At 38.9% G+C, this 23,346-nt stretch overlaps 2 protein-coding genes across 6 annotated transcripts in view; one reads left to right on the top strand and one right to left on the bottom strand.

The window, feature by feature from the left end:
* Positions 1 to 12,942, top strand: part of Tmem255a (transmembrane protein 255A) — a 56,160-nt gene extending 43,218 nt beyond the window's left edge. For all 3 annotated transcript variants that reach the window (XM_004653922.2, XM_045139984.1, XM_004653921.2), the window contains 2 exons: positions 3,917 to 4,060; positions 10,632 to 12,942. In XM_004653922.2, the coding sequence (XP_004653979.1) occupies positions 3,917 to 4,060; positions 10,632 to 10,790 (303 nt within the window). In that variant the 3' untranslated portion in view covers positions 10,791 to 12,942. The remainder of the gene's footprint in view (positions 1 to 3,916; positions 4,061 to 10,631) is intronic.
* Positions 12,943 to 13,281: 339 nt separating this feature from the next.
* Positions 13,282 to 20,911, bottom strand: Zbtb33 (zinc finger and BTB domain containing 33). 3 transcript variants are annotated; one of them, XM_045140593.1, is made up of 2 exons: positions 20,670 to 20,911; positions 13,282 to 18,196 (listed from the first exon to the last, which is right to left on the bottom strand). In XM_045140593.1, the coding sequence occupies exon 2, from the start codon at positions 18,192 to 18,194 to the stop codon at positions 16,164 to 16,166; it is 2,031 nt and encodes a 676-aa protein (XP_044996528.1). In that variant the 5' UTR covers positions 18,195 to 18,196; positions 20,670 to 20,911; the 3' UTR covers positions 13,282 to 16,163. The 3 variants fall into 3 exon arrangements, with proteins under 3 accessions (XP_044996528.1, XP_044996530.1, XP_044996529.1); XM_045140595.1 differs by lacking the exon at positions 20,670 to 20,911 and adding an exon at positions 20,433 to 20,483; XM_045140594.1 differs by lacking the exon at positions 20,670 to 20,911 and adding an exon at positions 19,590 to 19,754.
* Between the last annotated feature and the right edge of the window lie 2,435 nt (positions 20,912 to 23,346).

The raw sequence follows: 23,346 nt of genomic DNA, 5'->3' as shown, positions 1-23,346 counted from the left end.
CTTTAACAGTAGGAGTGAGAGCCAAGGAAATACTGAGTATTACCGAATATTAATTCTGAGAGCTCTATCAAGGACCCATGGGGAAAATGAAAGCAAAGACCAGGGCAGAAGATATTTGATTCATGAGATGAGAAACTGCTAGCAGAGGATAGGAATAGAACCCGGGGTTGTCAAGGAAACTACTTCATTAAAATGAGGACATGATGTAGAAAGTCCTGGGCCATTAATAGGTGAGCCAAAACAGAATCGTTGGCCTAAGCTAAAATGTTGTTGGTGGCTTGTGTGTCTCCTCTCTGAGTAGAGTGCCTTGGGGTCTGTAGAAGTGCTCAGGGACACTGGCTGCTGGAAGCCATTTCCAAGGGGTAAGAACAGGAGCCAAGAGCTGTGATCTGGCAGTACTTCAATACAATGGGCTAGGGGCAGAGTTGCAGAGTTGGGCAGGGGTTCTGAAAGGAAAAGAAAAAGGATGTCTTCATACTCTGTCCAGGGCTACTTGAAAATAATTCTAAAGAAATGTTAAATGTACTATTTGTTGACCAAATATAAGAAAAATTAGAAAATGAATATGTCTTAAGATGTCCTGTTAAGAGTGTTTCTGGTCTTGGAGTACGCTAACAAAGAATAAACGTGGCATTCTTTCTGTAATCCACAATCATTGTTTCACAATAGATTCAGTTCTGTCCAGGCAAGATTGCTTTCACCATTTCCTGTGCTTCCTAGTAACCTTTTGTTCGAACAGAGCGCAGAATGTTTCTGATCAATAATGGGGAGGGGAATCTTACAACTTGAGCCCCAGAATTTCAACTGAAATATACACACACCCATACTCATATATGCACACAGATAGTGACAAATCAGTTGTAACATCTAACTTATTCATTTGAAACATTTTTTTTTCTCATCCCTGCTTAACTCTTATTTCATCTTTGGCCTTACTCCCTGGGGATTCTTTTGTTGCTGTCTATTTTCTCTACCTCCTCTAGCCTTGACTCTTCCGTGGCATTCCTATACTCATTTACACTCCCTTTTGCATTTCTTTCCCTTTAATGGTCAACTTTCTTTCAGATATAACCCTGGGCCCCTGGCCTCTCCAAACATATAGTTTTTCACAGATATAGTGCACATTGAGTAATTGCCTTCCTATAATTAGGCTATGTTTATGGAAGAGCTGGCTTTCTTTTGCAAGAGCTAGGAGGATGTATTTTTCATGGATAGAAGACCAAAGGAACATAATTTCTAATCCTTCCCCAGGGGTGATTTTTTTTTTCTTGGAATTCCAGTTGAGAAGTAAGAGCACTTATCAGACTTCTTCCACTCTCAAATGAGCCAACCCTTGGAATGGTCAACTCTCAGGCTTCTCCCACATTCTTGTTTGTGATTTGCATTGTACTAACAGGTTTGTAGCTCTTCATACCTCCTAGAGATGTAAACTGTAACTTACTTTAAGGAAGGGAGCAGCAGAACTATATTGAAACTTGCAATAAAGGAGTTTCCTTTGCCAACAACCTAACTTAATTGTCTGTGCCACTGCCAAAGCTCACTCACATGTTTTTACTACTTGAAAGGAAGCTGCTGCTCTCTGCCACTGTTGTGTAGCTATGCACTGGAAAAATACGTTGATTTCTCATACAGTTCTTTTAAAATATTTTATTTTTATTTATTCATTTGAAAGAGGGAGAGAGAGACAATGGGCATGCCAGGGTTTCCAGCCACTGCAAACAAACTCCAGATGCATGTGCCACCTTGTGCATCTGGCTTACATGGGTACTAGGGAATAAAACTGAGGTCCTTTGGCTTTGCAGGCTCCACTAAGCCATCTCTCCAGCCCCCTCTCATACAGTTCTTGCTTGTCCACATGAATGGAGGAAGAGTCTATGACATGGAAGTTGGAAAAAAAATGTTCCACATCTTGATCCATGTTTTACTTGGGAACAAATGAGCAGGGCCTCCATCCTGGACAAGCATAGTCTTAATGCTTAAAAAGTTATAGAAATGATAGGAAATCATTTCTACAGTGTTCAAAAATAATCATTTATTAACTTGAGAGAGAGGAAGAAATAGGCAGATAGAGATAGATAGAGATAGATAGAGAGAATGGGCACACCAGGGCCTCCAACCACTGCAAATGAACTCCAGATACATGTGCCACTTTGTGCATCTGGCTTACATGGGTACTGGGAATTGATCCTGTATCCTTAGGCTTCACAGGAAAGCACCTTAGCCACTAAGCCATCTCTCCAGGCCCTCTACACTGTTTTGTTTGCAAAAGAAAAAGCATCAAAATACTCTGCTTAGACTTTCGTGGCTCCTGTGTACTAATAACCATGCAGGGATGAGGAGAAGTGAACACCCTTCATATCTTCAATAGAGCTCTTCACAAAGGTTGTAACCTGCAAGAATCTTTACTTTTACAAACTCGTTTTGATTGAATTCTCTCATAGTACAAGCAGTATCCTGATCAGCTTTGACTATTTGACATTTTATATTGTGCATCCTGTTTTTTTCTTTTTAATCTCTATAAAAGGTCATAAATGATTTTAATTTTTCAAAAGAACAAAAGTAAACATGTAGTATGTAAATAGAAAGAGACTGTGGTGGGGAAGGAAACAAGGGAGGCGAGGGGAGAATAAGGGGGAAGGAAAACAAAAAACAAAATTTGTTTGAAATATAACATAGTGAAATTTATTTTTTTCTATACTAATAAATAGAAATACTTTGTGTGTGTGTGTGTGTGTGTTTTTCAAAGTAGGATCTTGCTGTAGCCCAGGCTGACCTGGAATTCACTATGCAGTCTCAAGTTGACCTCAAACTCATAGTGATCCTCCTATCTCTGCCTCCCAAGTGCTGGGATGAAAGGGGTGTGCTACCATTTGGGGGTGGGAGACAGGGGAAGAGAGAGAGAGAGAGAGAGAGAGAGAGAGAGAGAGAGAAGATGGGCACACCAGGGCCTCTAGCTGAGGGATGAGTCACTTTGTACATCTGGCTTTATGTGGGTACTGATTTATATGGGATCTGGAGAAAGATGGAACATAGGTCCTTAGGCTTCACTGGCAAGTGCCTTAACCACTAAGCAATCTCTCCAGCCCTATATTTGGATCTTTTTTGTTGTTATTTCAAGGCAGGGTCTCACTCTAGACTAGGTTGACTTGGAATTCACTGTGTAGTCTCAAGGTAGACTTGAACTCATAGTGATCCTCCTACCTCTGCCTCCCAAGTGCTGGGATTAAAGGTGTGTGCTACCATGCCTGGCTACATTTGGATTTTTAAAGCTAAAATGTTGGGGAGGGGGATGACATATACAAATAATATTTTTTAATTGGCATACATAATGGAAAGTTAAGAGTCACCATTTTTCTCCTAATGTTACTCCCCTCCCCAGAGATAACTATAGATAACAGTTAGTGGTGAATAGTTACAGAGTAATTTATTTACATTTACAAAAATACATATACTGTGATTGTTTGAATCTTTGTTTTGCACAAATTGGGAACATATTAGTTTATCACAGCAAGTTTTTCTTATTTTTACTTTTTTGGTTTCACCTCTTTCTTTTTATTTTTTTTCTTTTACTTTATTTTATATATGTTATAATAAACTGTACTCTTTTATCCCCTTGCCCCAGCTCAGTTACCTTGGGAGGCCTCTTCAATGGGCTTATAGTATCCAATGTGGGGTCATGAAGGCCTTAGTCCCTCTCTGTGGGATAGTGGAGGACTGTGCTTCAGGGTATTCCTACTCCACAGTAGCTTTTGAAAAACTCACAATATACTCTGGACAATTTTCTCTGCCTGTAAATGTAGTTTAAATCTTTATTAATAGCTGCATGATATTCTTTGGTATAGATATGCCCCAGTTTGTGAAACCATTCTTTTAGTGATAAACATTTAAACTGTATCTAATTTGTATTTTTCTACAGAACCCTACTCTCCCGGCACTGAACTGTTCGGTTGAAAATGCCCATCCAACTGTTTCTTACTATGCTCGTCCCCAAGTGGCATCATATAATACCTACTACCATAGCCCTCCTCACCTGCCGCCCTATTCTGCTTATGACTTTCAGGTATGTTTGTGGAGAAAAAGAACTCTTTATTCCCTTTGCTCTCACTCAGGCCTGGTTTTTGTCTTCCTCAGTTTATAGAATATTTCCATTTCCTTTGTGATAGGTATGAGATAGCCAGGCTCTTTACCCCTGATGGTCTTTAGCAGTATGTTCAAGAACTGGTGACTAGATTAAGGACTGAAAGGCAGACACAGGAGGGTGGGAGTGACATGGAAGAAGAAAAAGAAATTCAAGAAAAACAGACAGAAGGAACAAGCCATGCCAAATTGCATTTAACTACCCTAAGGGCAAAATAACTTGACTAGGAAATGCAACTCTAGAACCTTACCATGGACCACTGTCCAATAGTGGCTTTTTCCATGTCTCTGTCATAGAGAGAGGCCCTGCTCCTTGGCACAAGGAAATTCTTGGCCACACAAGAGTATGGATCAAACCTTCAGTGAGGACTTCCCTTTGCTTTTCTTCAGACATCCTAAGTAGGACTGCATAGGGACCATATTTTTATCACACCTTTTCCCCTGTTATCTCATAGGTCAGAAATAGTGTTACCAAATTTGCACTTTCATCTATTCTTTTGGGCTGAGACTACATACAGAAAATTGGAAACCAAAAGACACTTAGTTAAAAGAGATTTGTGTAAACACAGCAATGAACTAGGCATTTTACAAAAACACATAAGATGGTTCTTTCAGCATGAACAATGATTATATTAGTAGCTTTCCTTCACCATGACAAAATACTTGAGATAATCAACATACATAAGAAAGGCCTATTTTTGGCTGACAGTTTTGGAGGCTTTGTTCCAATTGCATTCAATGCTTCAGTTCTATGGTGAAACTGCGTGTGCGTACGTGCGTGCGTGCGTGTGTGTTGGCACAAACCATTCATATCACAATCTGGAGGTAAGAAATGAAGGAGGAAGATGCATGGTTCCACAATCTTCTTTATGCCCTTAATTATCTAAACCCTTCCACTAAGCTCTACCTTGTAAAGTTTCCCAATAGTGCCCCAGACCTCCAACCACACTTTCAACAATGGGTTGATGAGGCACACAGAGACACTGTGGCAGTAATTATAAACTATTGACCAAGGAAGAATGGGATTATACTAAAATATTGTTAAATAAAAATTCAGAGATCACAGAAAAACATTTTAATGGAAAAAAAAAAAACCTCAAAATGAATTTGCTTCTATTGATTTAAGAACCCATGAATGCTGTAAGGGGACATAAAAACATGATTATTTGGGGATACTTCCAGTCAATTATTTTGGCAATGCCAAATCCTTGGGTATGGGTTGGAGAAATGGCTCAGTGGATATAATGCTTGCCTCCACAATTGTGATGACCTAGATTTGGATCCCTAACACTCACATAAATGCCTGGTGGCCATGGCAGACTACTGCATTCCCAGCACTTAGGAGGAGGAGACAGAGATCCCCAGAGCAAGAGGGCTAGTTAGACCAACTGAATCCAAGAGCCTTGAGTTCAAATGAGAGACCCTGTCTCAATAAATAGGGTGAAGAGCAATGAAGGAAGACACCTAAGGTCAACCACTGGCTTTCACATTCACATACATACATGTGTACATTCACCCACACATATGTGTACCCACACATTTGAACACATGGACACATACTACACATGAACAAAACCTTGGGGTACCTAATTTCAGCATTAGTTTAACAAAATAATTGAACGTTTGAAACTTTGTTTAATCAAAGAAAGTTAGGTGCATTTGGTCTGAATGAGTCTACAGCATTATAGTGCCAAATAATATATACAGCATGGGCATGGACTTGTTTGTTCCTATCAAATACAGTATTAGTTTCAGGAACTATCCATTAAAGTTTAGAAAAACTATGTGACCATTTGTGCTAAAGCTTTTTGTAGCCACAGGGAGACAACTTGCTACTTGTTATCTAGTTAGGTGGTAAAGGCTCAAAAATACAAATATGTTCAAGAAGGCACAATTTCAACAGAAACAGAAGCAATAAGTAATCCTGTAAAGAGAATTCAGGCATGTTGAAGCTCACACAAGAAGTGTCGCAGTTGTCTCTGGACCTCAATAATGAGATAAAATCTCCCCGGGATAAAGGGACCACACATGGGTCCAGGCTAAGACTCCTCTTCATTTGTTTCTGAGATAGGGTCTCACTCTGTAGGAAGTCACTATGTAACCCAGACTTGCCTCAAATTCATGGAAGTCTTCCTGCCTTAGCTTCCCAAGTGCTGAAATACAGGTGTGAGCCACTCTGGACAGCTACTTCCATTTTTTACATTGAAGTAAATTATATCAATTCTAGGAATTTATACTTCATAGCAATCCTCTTAAGTATGAACAATAATATCTCTGTGATAGCCACCATAGGTTCTTCATAGGAAACCCTTTGCAGCACACACACATTGGTTCATCATTCCTCATCCATACCCTACCCCAGGAATGAAAATGAGATTAATAAACAATTATTTGATGATTTGAGCTATTGGTTTAAGCTCAATGCTTCCTGTGGTGCTTTGTTCCAGGCACTGGAATAGGAGCTATAGCTACAGAAGTTGAACAAGACAGTCTTGTATTAAGAAAATTGTCTGGGGACTTAAGGGATAAGTGATGGGACAGCACTAGTTACAAAATAAATAATATATTACCCAGAGTGGTAGGGAAGCAGGGTACTTAATCCAAGGAAGCAATTAACATTTAGCCACTAGTCCAAACCTACACTGTGGATTTGTAGCTGTAACGTCATGGATTATACAATAGGGCCTCAGCCACTGCAATCGAACTCCAGATGATTATACCACCTAGTGGGCATATGCGACCTTGTGCTTGCCTTACTTTTATGTGTTTGGCTAATGTGGGATCTGGAGAGTAGAAAATGGGTCCTTAGGCTTTGCAGCTAAGCATCCTAACCACTAAGCCATCTCTCCAGCTCAGTCTCTATATTTTTGAGGCAAGGTCTCACAATGGTGCCATTCTTAGAACCATCAGCTTGTAAGCCACCCAGACTTCTCAGAGGGAGCTCAGGAAGCTAGAGCTGAGCTGCCCTGCAGAGGGTTGCTTAGATGCCCCTTGTGCTTTTTGGTGTGTAGGGACTCAAAGCCCTGTTCTCTTGAGCTGCCTCATCACATTATTAAAGTCAGACTCTCAGGCAGGAACCCAGAGCACCACGACAACTCTCTAGCTTCAACAAAGCCAAATCTCTCCCAAGTTGTTTTCCTGTTGCTAAGAAACTATGCACTGGTACTGTGGGCCTTTTTCCTCCCCAAACCCCAAGGGTGTGTGGACTGCAGCCAGTTAGCACTGTTAGGAACACTTAAATTTTATTTGCAAGACTTCCAATTGTATCCCCAAATGAAAGTGAGAATCACCTACCCTTCTCACCCCGCTAATAATTCCCAAACACAAAACTGAGAAGTGAAAACCCAAAGGCCATTGTATCACCTCCTTCATTATCAAAGTGTACAAACGGCCACTCACAGCAGCTGCTGCCCACAGAAGGCTTTTAGTGCCTCTCAGGAGAGAAGGGCCTGTAGCCCTCCTGCAGGAAGCTTTCCCCTCCCTCTGTGGTTGAGAACACAGACAAATGGCCTGCTGCCTCTCACCACTTCTATAGTGGAATTTAGAAGGGCAGAGTGCCACATACTCAGCTACAGAGATTCTTGGCCCTGTGGATTTTTACTTTCCATTCTGGTTAAAAGAAGAGAAGCCCTAATTGAAAGACAGCAACAAGAGAAGGGAGGTAAAGAAGGTTGTATTAGTTACTTTTCTCATCGCAGTGGCAAAACACCTGACAAAAGCAACTTAAGGAAGGGGATATTTTGCCTCATGATTTGAGGGTACAGTCCATTATGGCAGAGAAAGTGTGGAGGCGGGAGTGTGAGGCTGCTAGTCACATTGTGTGCACTTAAGGAAGCTGAGAGATGAATGCTAGTGCTCCATTCCCTTTCTCCTTTTTATTCAGGCTTAGAACTCACCCACGGCATGGTGATGACTATATTTATACTACATTTCCCCTCTTCAATTAAACTTCTCTGGAAATGTTCTTGAAGATACCAACTAGATATGTCTTCTAGGTGATTATCCAGGCAGGTAGACAATCTAGATTAGTTATCACATAAAGGAAAGCGAGTTCGGGAATGCATAATGGAAATTTAAGAAATCATTTTGTAGCCATAGGCTACAATAATGATGGTTTAGTCAACAATGGACTGAATATATAATGATATTCCTATATGATTATATTATCTACTGATATTGTCATCACCTTAGCTTATGTAAGGGCACTCTATGATGTTTGCACAAGGATTATTTCACCTAATAATGAAGTTCCCTGTCATAAAGCAACACATCATTAGATTGTGAGTATCTTGGAGGGAGGAGAAAATTGAGTTTTTAGTCTTGCTTTTAATCTTGGGTCTATTGGCTTATAGTTTTGCCTTAAAAGGCTTTCTAGGTTCTGGGACTATCATTCTCAAACCCATTGAGAAAATAGATGCAGTGGAAGAAAATATGACAGCTAGTCTCTTCTCATTCCTGCCCTGTATAAGGGCAGATATTTCAGCATCATATACAAGATCCAAAACCTAGACATCTTCATAGGAATGCAAACGTCAGGCCTGAGACTCAGATAGCTGATCTCAGGATCTAGAAGCCTCATGCCAACGCTGACATGAGATTTCTTACAGGCTTGGAAAAGTCACATGCTCTCAAACTCTGGCTAGCAAAGTAAAGGTATGACTTCTCCACCCTCACTTCAAAGTAGCACTTGAACTCTCGAGAGAAGTTAATATAAGTGACTTTTTAAAAGTACCAGCTCAAAGCTGAACATGGTGGCACACACCTTTAATCTCAGCGCTCGGGTGCAGAGGTAGGTGGATCTCTGAGTAAGAATCCACCCTAAGACTATAGTGAACTCCAGGTCAGCCTGAGCTAGAGAGCAAGACCCTACTTTGAAAAACCAAAAACAAGTATCAGCTCTTCATAGAGCTAAGATAGAGCATTGTTTGTTGACCATGTTTTTTGTTTTTTTCTTTCTGAGACCCTGAATTGGGTTTCCTGACTCTTACCATCCTTGCAGTTCCCTCCAACTTTCAGACCTGAACCCAGCCTTGCTCTATGACTATAGCCTCTGAAAATAGGTTTCATTTTTTAAAAAAACAAAATGCCAAGTTCATGAAATACACTTTCTTGAAGTAATCTTCAGTCATTCAAGATTTACTGAGAAGCTACTAACTGCCAAGCATTCTTCAGAGCTCTGGAAGATACAGAAACAACAACAAAACAGGCCAACTCTCTTGAGCAGGAAGATCATTCAAGTTACAGGTGGACACAGGCCAGGGAAGCGATGGGCAAATGATGCGTAATGTGGCAATTCACTAGATAGCCTCACATATTGCTCTTTATGCTTACTATTAGTATTCTAAACTCCATGCCTTTGTTACTCTTTGCTCTCCAACATATCTTAGTGTGAGGGTAATAAGGAGTGGTGGTAGTTCACATGAAATGAGATTTGAATACTCCAGATCTAAGCAAGACATTTAACTTTCCTGACCTTGGTTTTTGTCTGAGACAGGACCCTGACCATTGGATTTTAACAGATTCTTTTTACTTTCTTTTTTTTGGGGGGGGGAATTTGAGGTAGGATCTTGCTGTGGCCCAAGCTGACCTGGTATTCACTATGTAGTCATAGGCTGGCTTCAAACTCACAGGAATCGTACCTCTGCTTCAAGTGCTGGGATTCAAGGCATGTACCACCACACAGATTCTTACAGACAAGATTTTTCCCAGAGATCAATTTGGACTTCACTTTCTTATATATTAAGCCCCTGATTACTTTAATTTTTTTTTATTTGCAAGCAGAGATAGATGAGAGAGAGAGAGAGAGAGAGAGAGAGAGAGAGAGAGAGAGAATATGAATGGGTGAATCAACGCCTTTAGCCACTGTAAATGAAATCCAGATGCATGTGCCACCTTGTGCATCTGGCTTTATGTAGGTACTGGGGAATTGAACTCAGGTCATAAGGTTTTGCAGGCCTTAACTGCTGAGCCATCTCTCCAGTCCCCAATTACCTTTCTTGAAGATTAGGTGCAATGTTGTGGCCGCAACTCAAAGGAGAGGCACTGATGGCTTGAGTTATAAATACTGGCGTGTTGTACACAAGAGGCCCCACTGTACAAGTGACAACACTGGGTAACTAGATGTAGAGTTCAAGGGGAAGGAGAAGGACCCCCAGATTCCTCTCCATGAAACTTGCATTCTAAGTGACTGAATTTATCATGCCCCTCATTAGCATAAGGTTAGGAGCTATTTTTTGTTTTGTTTTGTTTTGTTTTGTTTTGTTTGAGTTAGGAACTCACTTTAGCTCAAGCTGACCTGGAATTCACTCTGTAATCTCAGGGTGGCGATCCTCCTCCTACCTCTACTGGGATTAAAAGCCTTCGCCACCACACCCAGTTTACGAGCTATTTTTTCAAACAGAAACAAAGTTGGTCTATATTCATTTAAACAGTAATGACTGTTGATGGAAATGTAAACTCACTGCCTAAGCTATTGTTTTATTTTCATTACACAGCATTCCAGTGTCTTTCCATCCTCCCCTCCCTCTGGACTCTCTGATGAGCCCCAGTCTGCTTCTCCCTCGCCCAGCTACATGTGGTCCTCCAGCGCTCCACCCCGTTACTCTCCACCCTACTATCCACCTTTCGAAAAGCCACCACCTTACAGTCCTTAAAGAGGAATGAATGCCTGCTGGCTACTGAGATTATTGTGGCTTTTGTATTTCTGCTTTAGTGGAAATGTGTAGGTTACAAAACTTTAAAAAGTGTGACTCTTCTGCATAAAGTCTTACAACAGCTTGCCAATCTAGGGAAAGACTCGGATAAAGTTTTTTCATTATCAGAGAAGGGCGGGAGTGGCTAGGCCAAACCCAACCATTTTAAGAAGGGCTGTTCACACTCTCTAAGCAAGGCTGGGGAGCCAGTCCAGCACAAAGCCTGTCACGTCTGGACCTGCATTTCCCTACACGCCACCTCTATGCTGCAGAACTGTGGTTGCCATCTGCTTCACTTTATGTAAAGGAGTGTTGTCCTCAGGCCTTTGGCAGATTGCCACCCTAGCACCTTGGTTGACTCACCTGGTTTATAAGCTCTATCGTTCCCAACCATTAATGTTAACCCTTAGCAAAGCCTCCCAGCTGATGGGGCTACCCAGTAGTTCCAATACAGAGAGTTCTGGCTAAGAATTTTTTGTTTGTTTGTTTGCTTGTCAGGATGTTGAAAAAAGCTGCCCGTAGCTTACTTTCTTCTCTGAGTATTGTAAAAACTGGCTGTTGTGATCACTCTGCTCAGCTTTTGTTGTTGGTACCTCTTAAGGGTAAAAGTGCAATATTCCCTCATTGTGAATAGTGGGAGTCTGGATTGGTTGCTTCAGAAGCACTGAAATACAGAGCAACATGTGTGCTGTTTTAAGTAGATCTCAGTAATACATCTGATAACTTAGGAGTCAGTGGTTATGCTACATATTGCATTATTACAAAACAATTCGCTACAGGAGATATGAATTTTACAGTTGAAATTCAGAGTTCAAAATGCTAGATTAGATTGGGTTGTGATATGAATTGTTACTTATCTTTGTGACTATTTAATCTTCAAATATTGTGCTTCAACCCCAGCAAACCGCACGGATCCTGCACCCATCCAATTCCCAAAGAATCATCTGTATTTTAACACCACTGCTCTTACTGGCATTATTCCTTTTTTGACACCAATCATGACAGCATTCAAGATTATGAGTATTACAATGCCACTTCAAGTCTGTAAAACCTCAAATGTATCCAAGTTGACAAATTCTTAAGTGTTTCAATAGATTTAAAAATCCATCTGGCACATTGTTGAATTTATACAGTTGTTTTAATTACACACAGCTTTAAACCATCAACCTAATGAGTTTAAAACACCTTGGCATCCAATCCATGCCTTTACTTCCAAATGAACACTTTCATTGCAGTCTTCTGTTAACCTGAGAATCAATTGGTTTGAAAGACTGATAATCCTACACTTGCATAATGTAGAAGTACAGGGGCTACAGGAGGGTAACTAATTAGATGGTTCTGCAAACACAGAACACATACTGGAAAAATTTCCAGCCGATTTCGCTACCTCCCAACTTGATGGATTAGAGGTAGCAGACAAATGCTGGTGCTCCCATCTACCTTATAGACATCTGGTCATCAAGAATCATCAAGGCACAACAAGTGATTCATTATTCACAGTAGATGTTTGCAAAATATTCAGTTTAACCTTTAGCATCATGAATGTTGTCTTATCCAGACTTCAAACCTGAAAATATTATAATCCTTTTGTGTTATACAAAATTACTATTATTTTTACAGATCTGAACATATTAAAATTCTATTGGATTTAAGAAAAGGACTAATAAATTGACTTTCTATACAAATATCAACTTGTAATACTTAATATTTTTTGCCATTTACACTTTACCTTTTGCTTTAGTAATGTGTATATTTTTTTAAAGGCACCATTACACAGTATATCCTACATTTATCACATTTCTTAAAGTATTAAGATTCTATGACTCATTTCTATGTATTTTTCTTACTTTACAAGGTAACTTGAAACAGAATAGATTTTGTAACACTTAATTTGAGCAGCTTCTTTTTTTATTACATTGAATTATATAAAGTGCATGTTACCTTAGGAAAAATTAATATTTGCTGCTTTACTCTTTTGCAAAACATTTGCTGTAATGAAGGAATTTGTATTTCCAATGTATCTTGACTGCATTTTGTAATATTTACTGCTTTCTTCCTAATTCTGCTTTAAAGTATTAAACTGGGCATGAAACATTAAAATACTAATACAGAACCTGTATAAACTGGATGTTGCTTAAAATCTGTATCACTGCCATGTTGGACACCCAGACAGCTTTTGTGATGTTTCAAATTAATAAAACTGTTCTCCTCCCTATCCACTGAATGCATTCTCATGGGTATCTACGAAAGTATAAGAAATGCTCTAAACCAACTGACAGCAGCTACCTTACTTTTGACTATTATGGTTCAAGAAATAATGGGACATAAATCCTAATGGGAATATTTGCCATGCTGTCATCAGCAATACAGCTTGTCTCCTGCTATGAAAAATAATAGATTCCAAACCCTATTTAACTCATTAAATGCAATCTTGTAAGAAATGGACTCAAAATTAGAATTAACATGTTTTATTTTTGCCATAAGAAGCTCTATGAACTAATATCAGGTAATGGTTAATGAAATGAAGAACTTAAAGTCATGGTAGGGGAGACTGTACAAGTATGAACATCACAGTATTGGGGAAATGAACAAAGTTTCATATGAATGACAGAGGTGAGGAGGCTAGTGCTATTGAATTTGCATTTAATTCTCCAGAATATGCATGTCATGACAATACAAAATACTTTGATCAATATTCATCACTGGCTTTTTTTTTAGTACAATGGAACACATGTGGTATCATCGCCTCATAGTAGCTAGATGTGGGGATAGCTACCACAAAAATGATAATCATGATTTAAATTATTTTAAAGTAAAGTTTGCATGATTGCTGTAGCATTTTAACATCTTTGCTTAGGTTGAACATTTCAATTTTGCCATTCCTTTGAATAAATTTACTAGTGAAAATAGTTCCTATCCAGAATATTTACAGGTAATTTAACATTCGAGCAAACTTGAAACCAACTTGAAAGAATAAAAGAAAATTCAATAGCCAGAAAGTAAGTATAAAATAGGAAAACCTTACAATAAGTTCTAAACAACATCTTGCTACAAATTTTCCATCCAATAAAGAATAGGAGCAATGAGTATATGCCCAAAGGAGATTTCCACATGAACTTTGAACTTTGTATATGGAAGTTTCTAGAAAAACTGAAGACCCTGAGATACATGCAAATAAAAGTCATCTGGCAAAATCACAATTTAACTTTCCAGTTTTCTTCCCCCAAAACTCCACAAGATACCTTCAGTAGGCACAAAGTTTTAAATTTCACATTCAGAATTTACAGAGTACAGCAGGAGCAAATTTTATTGATGTTACTCATAATGGATGGTTTTCCTCTATAGAATTCCCAGTTTGTTATAATAGGTTTGTAGCAACTACAAGTTTTATTATGACAAACTAATTTATCTAGCAACTGAAACTGAAAGATCTGGAAGCTCTGTTGGCATCAGTATCATTCATGTTGGTAGATTTGTGTCTAACTGATGAAACAGAATTAAACTTAAACAAATTTTGACTGATAACATTTCAGAGTGCATCCTAGAGTCAAAGAGTAGTGCTATCAATATCTAAAGGGAAAGGAAACAGATATTGTGATTACAGAGAGCAGAGCTTCAAGTTATAAAGTGATTTCAATTTTTCTAAGGATTAGTTTATAAAATGGTTTGAAGATCTTACAGGACATGGATAAGTTTATCACTCTACTCCTTCACAAACAAGGGCTATTATAATTTTTCTTTGTATTTTTAAGTACTGATGCCCGATACCCTCAGCTACCAACATAACAAATACTGACATGACTTCAAATCTAGTTTACCATCAGAAGAATGACATATACATAAATACGTGAAAAATTATGTTTAAAACTTTAAGCGCAAAGTCAAGAAATAAGCTATTTTTAAAAAATACATGGCAAGGAGGATGAAAATACCTATGTTGAACTAAGGTATACTTAAGCAATGTTACAAATGACTAATAACTATGCAACAACAACCATTTTCAGTATCTATTTTTTCCATTGAAAAAAAATCATATACAGAAGCTTGTTAATTCTGTTACAAGTGCTAAGCTATATATCTGTTCCAACCTGCTTCCTTTTATCACTAGCATTGGGTAAGTTTTAAATTTTTCTAAGTATTTAAATAGGTATCATCACAAAAGGAAGAAAGGTGGTATTGTCAAGACAAATGAGAATTTATAAACCTGTAACATTCCACATGTAGTAACTGCTGTAATATTTCAGCAATTTGCAGATAGAATGGAACTATTATTTTAGAATGTGTTTTAAAACCTAAAAAATCTTGTTGAAAAGAAAGTTCTAAATTACCACTTAAACTATCTCTAGTGAGAACTTTCTATTGGAGATTCTAAGTAGTATGAACATTTAAAAATAACAGCCAGTAGCCTCCCACCCAAAATACGTACGATTCTCTTCTATGGAATCTATAATTTACAAAGAGCTTTACATAATTATGTATAAAGATGCATTTGGTGGCCTTTAGATTCTAAATTTGTATTTAATGGGATTATTTTGAACCACAATGAACAAAAGACATTTTTTTTATTTAACTGTCTCTATCATGTAAGAGCAGAAAATTAAAGTTAAGTGCAACAGAACTTTTCACTGTCTCCCATCTGTACTACAAACACTTGTCTGATAGCTTTTTGCCCAGGGACCAGACTGCAAAGGTATACAGTGACCTTGCCAAAGTCTTTTTACAAACTATGGCAATATATGCAATGATTAATTCTAATTAGGTAAAATGAACCCATTCTTGGCATGACTCCTGTGTGCATGGCTATTTTCATGGAGGGAGGCAGGAGGTTGATATCCATTAGGATTAGTAGAATAAAAAACCAAGTAGAGGCTTATTCTGAAAATTTCTAGAAAAATGTTCAGAGGTTCTTTACTTTTTATGCCAACACACACTTAGTCTTAATGTTAAGATAACGGAGAATTCAACAGTAAAGTGCTAACATGGAAAGAGAAACTTGTAATATACTAGGATATGTTAGTAACTCCAGTTATTTTCAAATAATATTCAGACTGCTTCAAATTCTATTCAAAAAACTGTCTTTCTGTGCCTTTAACTTTTACCTCTTTTAAATGAGCTGAATGCTAACTATACAAACAGATATTTGGGGAGGGAAGAACCTTTCAACCTCTACTCAAACTTTCAGAAAAATTTGCTTCTAAATATTATCAACAATCCAACTAGACTACCTTTAGATGATGTGGCAGATCAAATTAACTTGTTTTCACCTTATTTTACAGGTCTTCTGAAATCCCTGCCCCTTAATACAAACCAAATTTCCTGATATTTCAAAGGAGTTCAGTAAGATTCTGGTATAATAAATTCAAACTCAGTACTACCATCTGTTACATTTTGTTTAAAAAGTGAATCATTTTCTTGTTGAATAAAAATATCTTCCCAGGTCATTGGCTTGTTCTGAGTAGATGTGGTCCCTACTGGAGGCTCTTTTCCAGCATCAACCTTATACCCAATAGCATCATCCTTCAAGACGGGCATAGTGCTTGACCTTTCAGAAAGGTATGCATACTGTCTGATCTGTAAAGACTTGCATGGGTGTAAACGATAAAGCTTTGAGTCCCTAGTAGGATCTTGACTATGAACTGACTTCATGTGTGAAGACATAAACTGATAGTTGATGAAAGATTTTCCACATGCCAAACACTGATACCTTCGTTCCCCTGTGTGATGAATTTCATGTTTTGTGCGATATTCTGCAAGTGGAAACACTTTCTCACAGTAGCGGCATGGATACTTCTTCTCCCAAGAATGAATGTTAAAATGTCTTCGCAAGCTTGTCAGACAGACATATGACCTTTTGCATACAATGCAGATATAATAGACCCTTCCATCTACTATTAACTCATAGTGATCATCATGTTTTACTTTCATACGTTTGCCTCCTGGTTCACTGCCAGATGTTTTTGGTAACTCATTCTCAAGTTTGGCTTCCCCTTTATCAGGGTCATCTTTGACAGGGATCACTATATCATACGTATCTTCACCAATATTTGCGTAAACCTTGCAACCAGTTGACAAGCCTTCAATTTCAGTAGCTGTATCTAAAGTAATGATCTTCTGACCCTCCATTAGATGTTTTGATCCTAAGCCGGGATCATTAGTGGTTCTAGTAATTATATCTGAAATTTTTAAAGAATTAGAAAGAGGCTCTTGCAGAAGTGTAGAAATCTGCATCTTCTGTGTTACCGATCCATCAAAAGCAGTATTTTTGGAGGTATCAAGCTGTGGGACCAAAGATGTATTACTGACTGCTGAGTTTGGACTGGAACTAATAGTGTCATCATCATCATCTATAATTTCCTCCGCCTCCTCTCCTTTGCCCTTGTTTCCTGTTAAAACAGCACTGTTTTGTGTTGGCTGATTCTGCACAAGTAAACTGATTGAAGAGGACATATGATTTGGAAGTGAAGAACTGACATTTGGTGGTGCAGTAAGTGGTGCCTGATGATTTAACAAAATAATGTTGGGAGTCAGATGTGTTGGAGCTGAAGACTCCAGCAACTTCTCATTTCCTTGTGTTTGGCCCAGAGTTGCCTGATTCACAGGAGCAGGGAGCTTCTGAGTAGGTGTGATATTTGTTAAAGGGGGAGAGTTATTGCTAGTGCAAGGTGCCACTTCTGAAATAGCAACAGGGGTTGGGTTAGGCTGTACCTGTGTCACTGCATTGTTACTAGGCAAAGTTTCCTTTGCAGGCAAAATCTCAGAGCAGAAAATGACATCATCATCATCAACATCACCATCATCATCTGAATCAGTAACAATGATTTTTTTCATTTCATAATCTTCAGCAGATAACGAAAAAGACTCTGTTATAACAGGCATTATAGTAGCCCCATTATCTTGGGCTTCATCTTTTGATTTTTGTATTTCAAAGTTTTTGTCACTAGAACCACGTGGTAAGACTTCAGCATTACCATCCTGAGCTGTACCTGAGATGCTTTTAACCTGTGACAGTGGAACACCAAGCTCCGCTATAAATTTTACTCCTAATAACTGCCCCGATTTAATTAACTCATCAAGTAAATCTGCTCTAACACGGACAATTTTAGAACTATAGATATAATTGAGGATTTCTGCAAAGATCTCTGCTCTTATAAAGCTCAGTTCAAAAACTTGCCCAGCAACTGAGAAGAGCTGATGGAAGTATGTACTTGAGGCAGAAAGAACATTCTTATGAGCCCGGAATTTTCGGTCTTCCACAATAACAGTAACATCGCAAAAGAGTCCATGGCCACGTTGCTCATTCAAGGAGTTCAGAAGACTGCCAGAGTACTGAATGTCTGTAGCAGAAACCAATTTTCGACTCTCCATGCCTATAAGAGAGAAAGAGAAGACAAGTAGGGTGAGGGAGGATTTGGGAGAAAAACAGAAAGTACTTTATTATTCAGAATTTAAAAAGAATCATTAGTTTATTTAATTTTAACCCATTTGGCCTAAATTTTAAACTTTTATATAAATTGTTAATAAAGCTGACTTTGGACCATGTGTCAAATCGTATGACTTTCTCCCTAGTTAAGCCAAAAAAAAAAAAAAAAAAGAAGTGCTATGCATCCTTGAACCAAAATTTCCCTAGTTACCATCCTCTGAAATTCAGATATATGCATTTCCATGAAGCAACTTTAATTTTGTAGTTACTTGTATGCTTTTACTGAGAAGCAAGTATAAGTTTGTACACATGTTATACACAATTGGTGGTTAAGATTTTGTTATCTTAGAGGTATATAAAAAACTTTTTACTGACAACTTTAAAATTACAATTTATTTTGTTAGTCCTGATTTTGTTTTGTTTTCTTTTATCAGAAGACAAAAGAAGAACAATTTTTAACCCCATCATGAAGCATTCAAGTTATTTCATCTGTAAATGGATGATTTAAATGCCAGAACAGCTTGGTGTGTATAATACTGAGTCTTAAATAAACACTCTTCCTAAATTTTAATTAAGGTCATATTCAAAAGCTTCTCCCCACTGCCAAGGACTGTTACAAACACTGACAATCATATTTCATAACTTCCCATTATTTTTCTGGTCTTAGCCTTTGCCTCCCTCTTCCTCTCTACTATCTCCAGAGGGGCAGTGTTTAACAAGAGTACCAAGTGAAGTCAACGGATATTATCATGATGAAACAAGATAATGAAAAGGAAAACATACTATTTCTTAATGCTTCTTTATATGAAAACCTGAAATATTTATTTTTTTGAAAAAGAACTATGTGCATTGATATAAGAACTTACTTCCTATCAAATGAGTTAGTGAAAATGAAAATAATTATTACTGAAACAGAGCAGATATTACTGTAGAAGGGAGGCTCTCATGACAGTAATGCCTCTAGTGTGTAACACACCTAAGACATCTTTTTAGCACTTCACAGAAGACAGTCCCAGTAAGTGATGCCAGAGTTGTCAAAAAACCCTATACCCATATACATATGTTAAAATATGTATAAGCATAACATGTGTTGTATATGGATAGTATCATTAATCATTACTTAATAGGTAACTTTGACAAACATTTTACTGCTAGTATTCTTTCCCTTTAAAGTTACCCAAAGAATAACAGTGTCTCAGTGCTTCATATACATTTAGAAGGCAGAATATCTTTAAATTTTTCATAAGTCACGGCTTAATAGCCAAAAAGCCTAAAAAGCAAGGGTTAAAAGCATTGCATTAAATGTTTCTTTTTAATAGTACCAAGGAATTACAAGTTACCATAACTGCATTCATCACAGGGTGACCTTTCGAAAATGTCCCAGCAATCAGGGCTTCCAAAATATGGAGATTTCAAGAGAAGTCACAGTTAAGTGGAGAGGTTTTCTAAATATGGTTTCAAGATTTTTTTTATCGCTTGCAAATAGGTGTTACCAACGTGGAAACGCGTCAAATTCGAGTTCAGATGACACTGGGACCTGGTTTCGTTTTGTTTAGGTCTCCCCACTTCCTGCTTGCCAGGGTGGTCCCAGTGTCAACAGAAGTCAGTCTCAACCTTTCCTTCTCCCCCACCCCACGAGATTTGCGACCTGGCTGTGGAAAACCCCGGTCCACATTATTGTGCGACAAATCCTTTGAGCAGGTAAGGAGAGGCTGATGAAGGTGAGGAGAGAGATAAAAGCCGTCCGTTAGGGAGTGAAACCTATCAACACAAGACTCCCGGTAGCAGCTGAACCTCAGCTTCCCTTCCTCCACCTCCCTCTTCTCCATTTGCACTCTGCCAGATGCAACCAGGGTTTTTAACCCCCATTCATGTCAAAAGCCAGCTTCTTGCAAACAGAGATGGAGGTACAAACAGCAAAGTGAGGGCGGGAGGATTAAGGGGTGCAGAAGAAAGTAAAAGGTGGCGAATAGTAGGGTGCGGTGTTGGGGGGGGTGGGAGGATGAGGGAAAGCAGGCGGCATTGTTATGCCCTGGGATGGGGACAGCAGGGGAGGATGGGCCCTGCAGTAAAGCTCTATAGCCAAGTAGGCAGAAAAAAGGAGGTCCTCAAAGGCAGGCAGACGGGTATGGGATCAGCCAAGTGGGTAGTTGTGATGGGGTCCTCCACACCCCAAGGCCTACCCAGGGCATCGGCAGCCCTGGGGCCCCCGATGGCGAAGGAGAACACGCCACGGCCCGCTCAGTCCTTCCCCTTCTTCACTCCCCGACCTACACAAAGAAAGAGCCAGAGGAGCTGAGCCTCCCACTCCGCCGCTTCCTGGTTCAAGTGAGGCAAAGGCGAATGCAGGCGCGGCCTGGGAACGGAAGCCGCGGAGGTGGGCTCCTTCTCCCCAGCCTCCACCGGGGCTGGACCCTCACCTGCTTGCCGGAGCCGTCGCTTCACCTCCTGGGCCACAGAAAGCTGAGAGAGTCCTCCCGACAAGAAGCCTAGCACCCGGGCGATCCCTGCTCCTTCCTTAAACGTTGCTCCAGTCAGGGTTGACGTCGACGCCGATGCCGCCACCGCTGCTCACAGCTGCCCCACGCCGCCAACAGAGGGCACAGCGCGGGGGCGAGGCGCCAAAGTCGGAGTCGCCTTCCTCTTCCGAGCGCAGTCCGGGGCTGTCCGGAAGGACCCGAGCTTACCGCGGCTCTGCTTCAGCGCGCAGCTCTCACTTCGGCTCTTTCCGCTAGGGAGCAGAGGAAGGCTGGGAAGTGCTTAAAGTGTTCGGCTACTTCCGGAGGGCGAAAGGGTGGGAAAAAGGAAAGGGAAAGATCAGTTAACACTAGTGCCCAGAGTGGAAGGGAAGCTAGAGGCTTTGATTCAAATTCGATGTAAGCTTCTAGAGGTTAAAAAGTTTTACTGACTATGAAGTTTAAGTTTTGCGAGTTTGAATTATATTAGCATGTTTCTTAAGCGCCACACCACCTTGAAATAAATTCTGGACAAAATTTATTAATTATTAATAATTCCAGTTCTGATATAGTAAGTCAACAACTAAATTACACTGACTACTTTAATTTTTTTTTTTATTATGTGTGGGTGTTATATGTGTATGAGTGCATGTGTGCCCTGACATACAGGTGGATGTCAGAGGACAACCTCAGGATGTTGGTCCCATCCTTCAACCTTAAGACAGGGTCTGTAGTGTTGGGACAAGTACTGTCCTTAAATGAATGTTAAATCGTGCAATACCGTGTTAAACTTTCATTTCCACTAACATACTGCTTGCCTGTTTGAACGGCAGCAAATAGGCTGTGTGGAATAAGAAAGCAAGTAAGCCAAGGTCTTCCCCCTTTACAGAATCTTATTCAATAGGTGCAAAACCATGTATTAAAAACAAGGTATAGGGCTGGGGAGATGGCTTACGAGTTAAGGTGCTTGCCTGCAAAGCCAAAGGACCTTGGTTCGATTCCCCAGGACCCACGAAAGCCAGATGTACAAGGTGGCGCATGCATCTGCAGCTCGTTTGCAGTGGCTGAAAGCCCATTCTCTCTCGTGCTCTTTCCCTCTCTCAAATAAATAAATAAAATATTTTTTAAAAAGGTATAGAATTACTAAAAAGCAAATCACAAATCAAGCATTGCTACTTGAGCTGTTTCTTGAAAGGTAAATATTAATATTTATACTGTTAATTTATTATTATTATTATTACCACAGAAATATTTAAGATCTGACACATACTAGGTGTTTAGTGGTTGCTTAAAGAATAAGTTAAAATATTATATATATATATATATATATATATATATATATATATATGTATATGCATAATTCTTTGATGGTCATCTCCAGAATATAATGGTGGATTGAGCAATAGGATAAGTTTTGGAGAGCAAAGTATTTCCATTCAGGCTTGTTACTGATCATATTCCACTAGGCAACCATATAGAAATTTAAAATTAAGGCCATACACTGCCTTTTTTTTTTTTTTTACAGATGTGCATAGGACAATATTGATAATATTCAAACATCTTGAATGCTCACCTGTTTTTAAAACTTTCCATTGGAATTCTGTGCTTATTTTCTACAGAATTGTTCTTGAAAATGCCCACAATGATATTCTAGTATGAAAATAGATCTAACTATATCAATTTTTTTCAGCAGGAAATCAGACATGGATGTTACCATTTATCATCTCAATTCTACATTTGCTTCAATAAAGTAAAGCCACAGAATAAAACATCAAAGTGATGTGTGATATCTATTTGTTTTTTCTTGAAAATAAGAAACTCACATGATATTCCTTAAGCTCTTTTCTAAGATATTGTCATGTATGAATTAACTGATGTGGGAATTATTATATTATCATTTTTTGATTTGGACTTAAATTATTAAAATTTCTTTGGCTAATATATAGACACTTCACAGGAAATAGGAGTTCACTGATGTAAAATAAAGCAGGTTAGTAATTTTTGGCAGTTGAGCACTTAAAAAACTAGTAAATTAATGAGCATTTTCTGAATGAGAAAATAATGTGGTGTATATCTTGAAGGTTTAAAATCTATTTCTTTCAGTATTTTAACTGATTGAAACTAATCTGAGTTATAGTTTTATTTTTTAAATATGAGCCAGGCATGGTGGCACATGCTTTAAATCCCAGCACTTGGGAGGCAGAGATAGGAGGATCACTGTGAGTTTGAGGTTACCCTGATACTACAGAGTGAATTCCAGGTCAGCCTGAGCTATAGTGAGACCCTACCTCAAAAAAACAAAAACAAAAACAAAATTATGACAAAAGAGAGAGAATTGATGCATCATGGCCTCTAGTAACTGCAATTGAAATCCAGAGTGTGCCATCTTGTGCGTATGCATGACCTTGTATGTGTGCATCACCTTGTGTGCCTGGCTTACATGGACTCTGGGGCATCAAACTTGGGTCCTTAGACTTCACAGGCAAGTGCCTTAACCATTAAGCCATCTCTCCAGCCCCTGAGATATAGCTTCAAAATACAGATCACAGTGGCAGTAGATGTTACTCTGGATATCACATCTGTTGATTACCTTTTTGTAATTTGGAAGACACACAATCATTTGTTTTGTATCATTGTTAAC

Source organism: Jaculus jaculus, chromosome X (assembly GCF_020740685.1).
Source record: "Jaculus jaculus isolate mJacJac1 chromosome X, mJacJac1.mat.Y.cur, whole genome shotgun sequence".
Taxonomy (NCBI): domain Eukaryota; kingdom Metazoa; phylum Chordata; class Mammalia; order Rodentia; family Dipodidae; genus Jaculus; species Jaculus jaculus.
The sequence above is the reverse complement of the archived record's forward strand: the minus strand, read 5'-3'. Positions and strand labels throughout refer to the sequence as shown.

Bases quoted from the DNA above. Each gene is read 5' to 3' on its own strand.
- Zbtb33 (XM_045140593.1), bottom strand. From the start codon at position 18,194: ATGGAGAGTCGAAAATTGGTTTCTGCTACAGACATTCAGTACTCTGGC.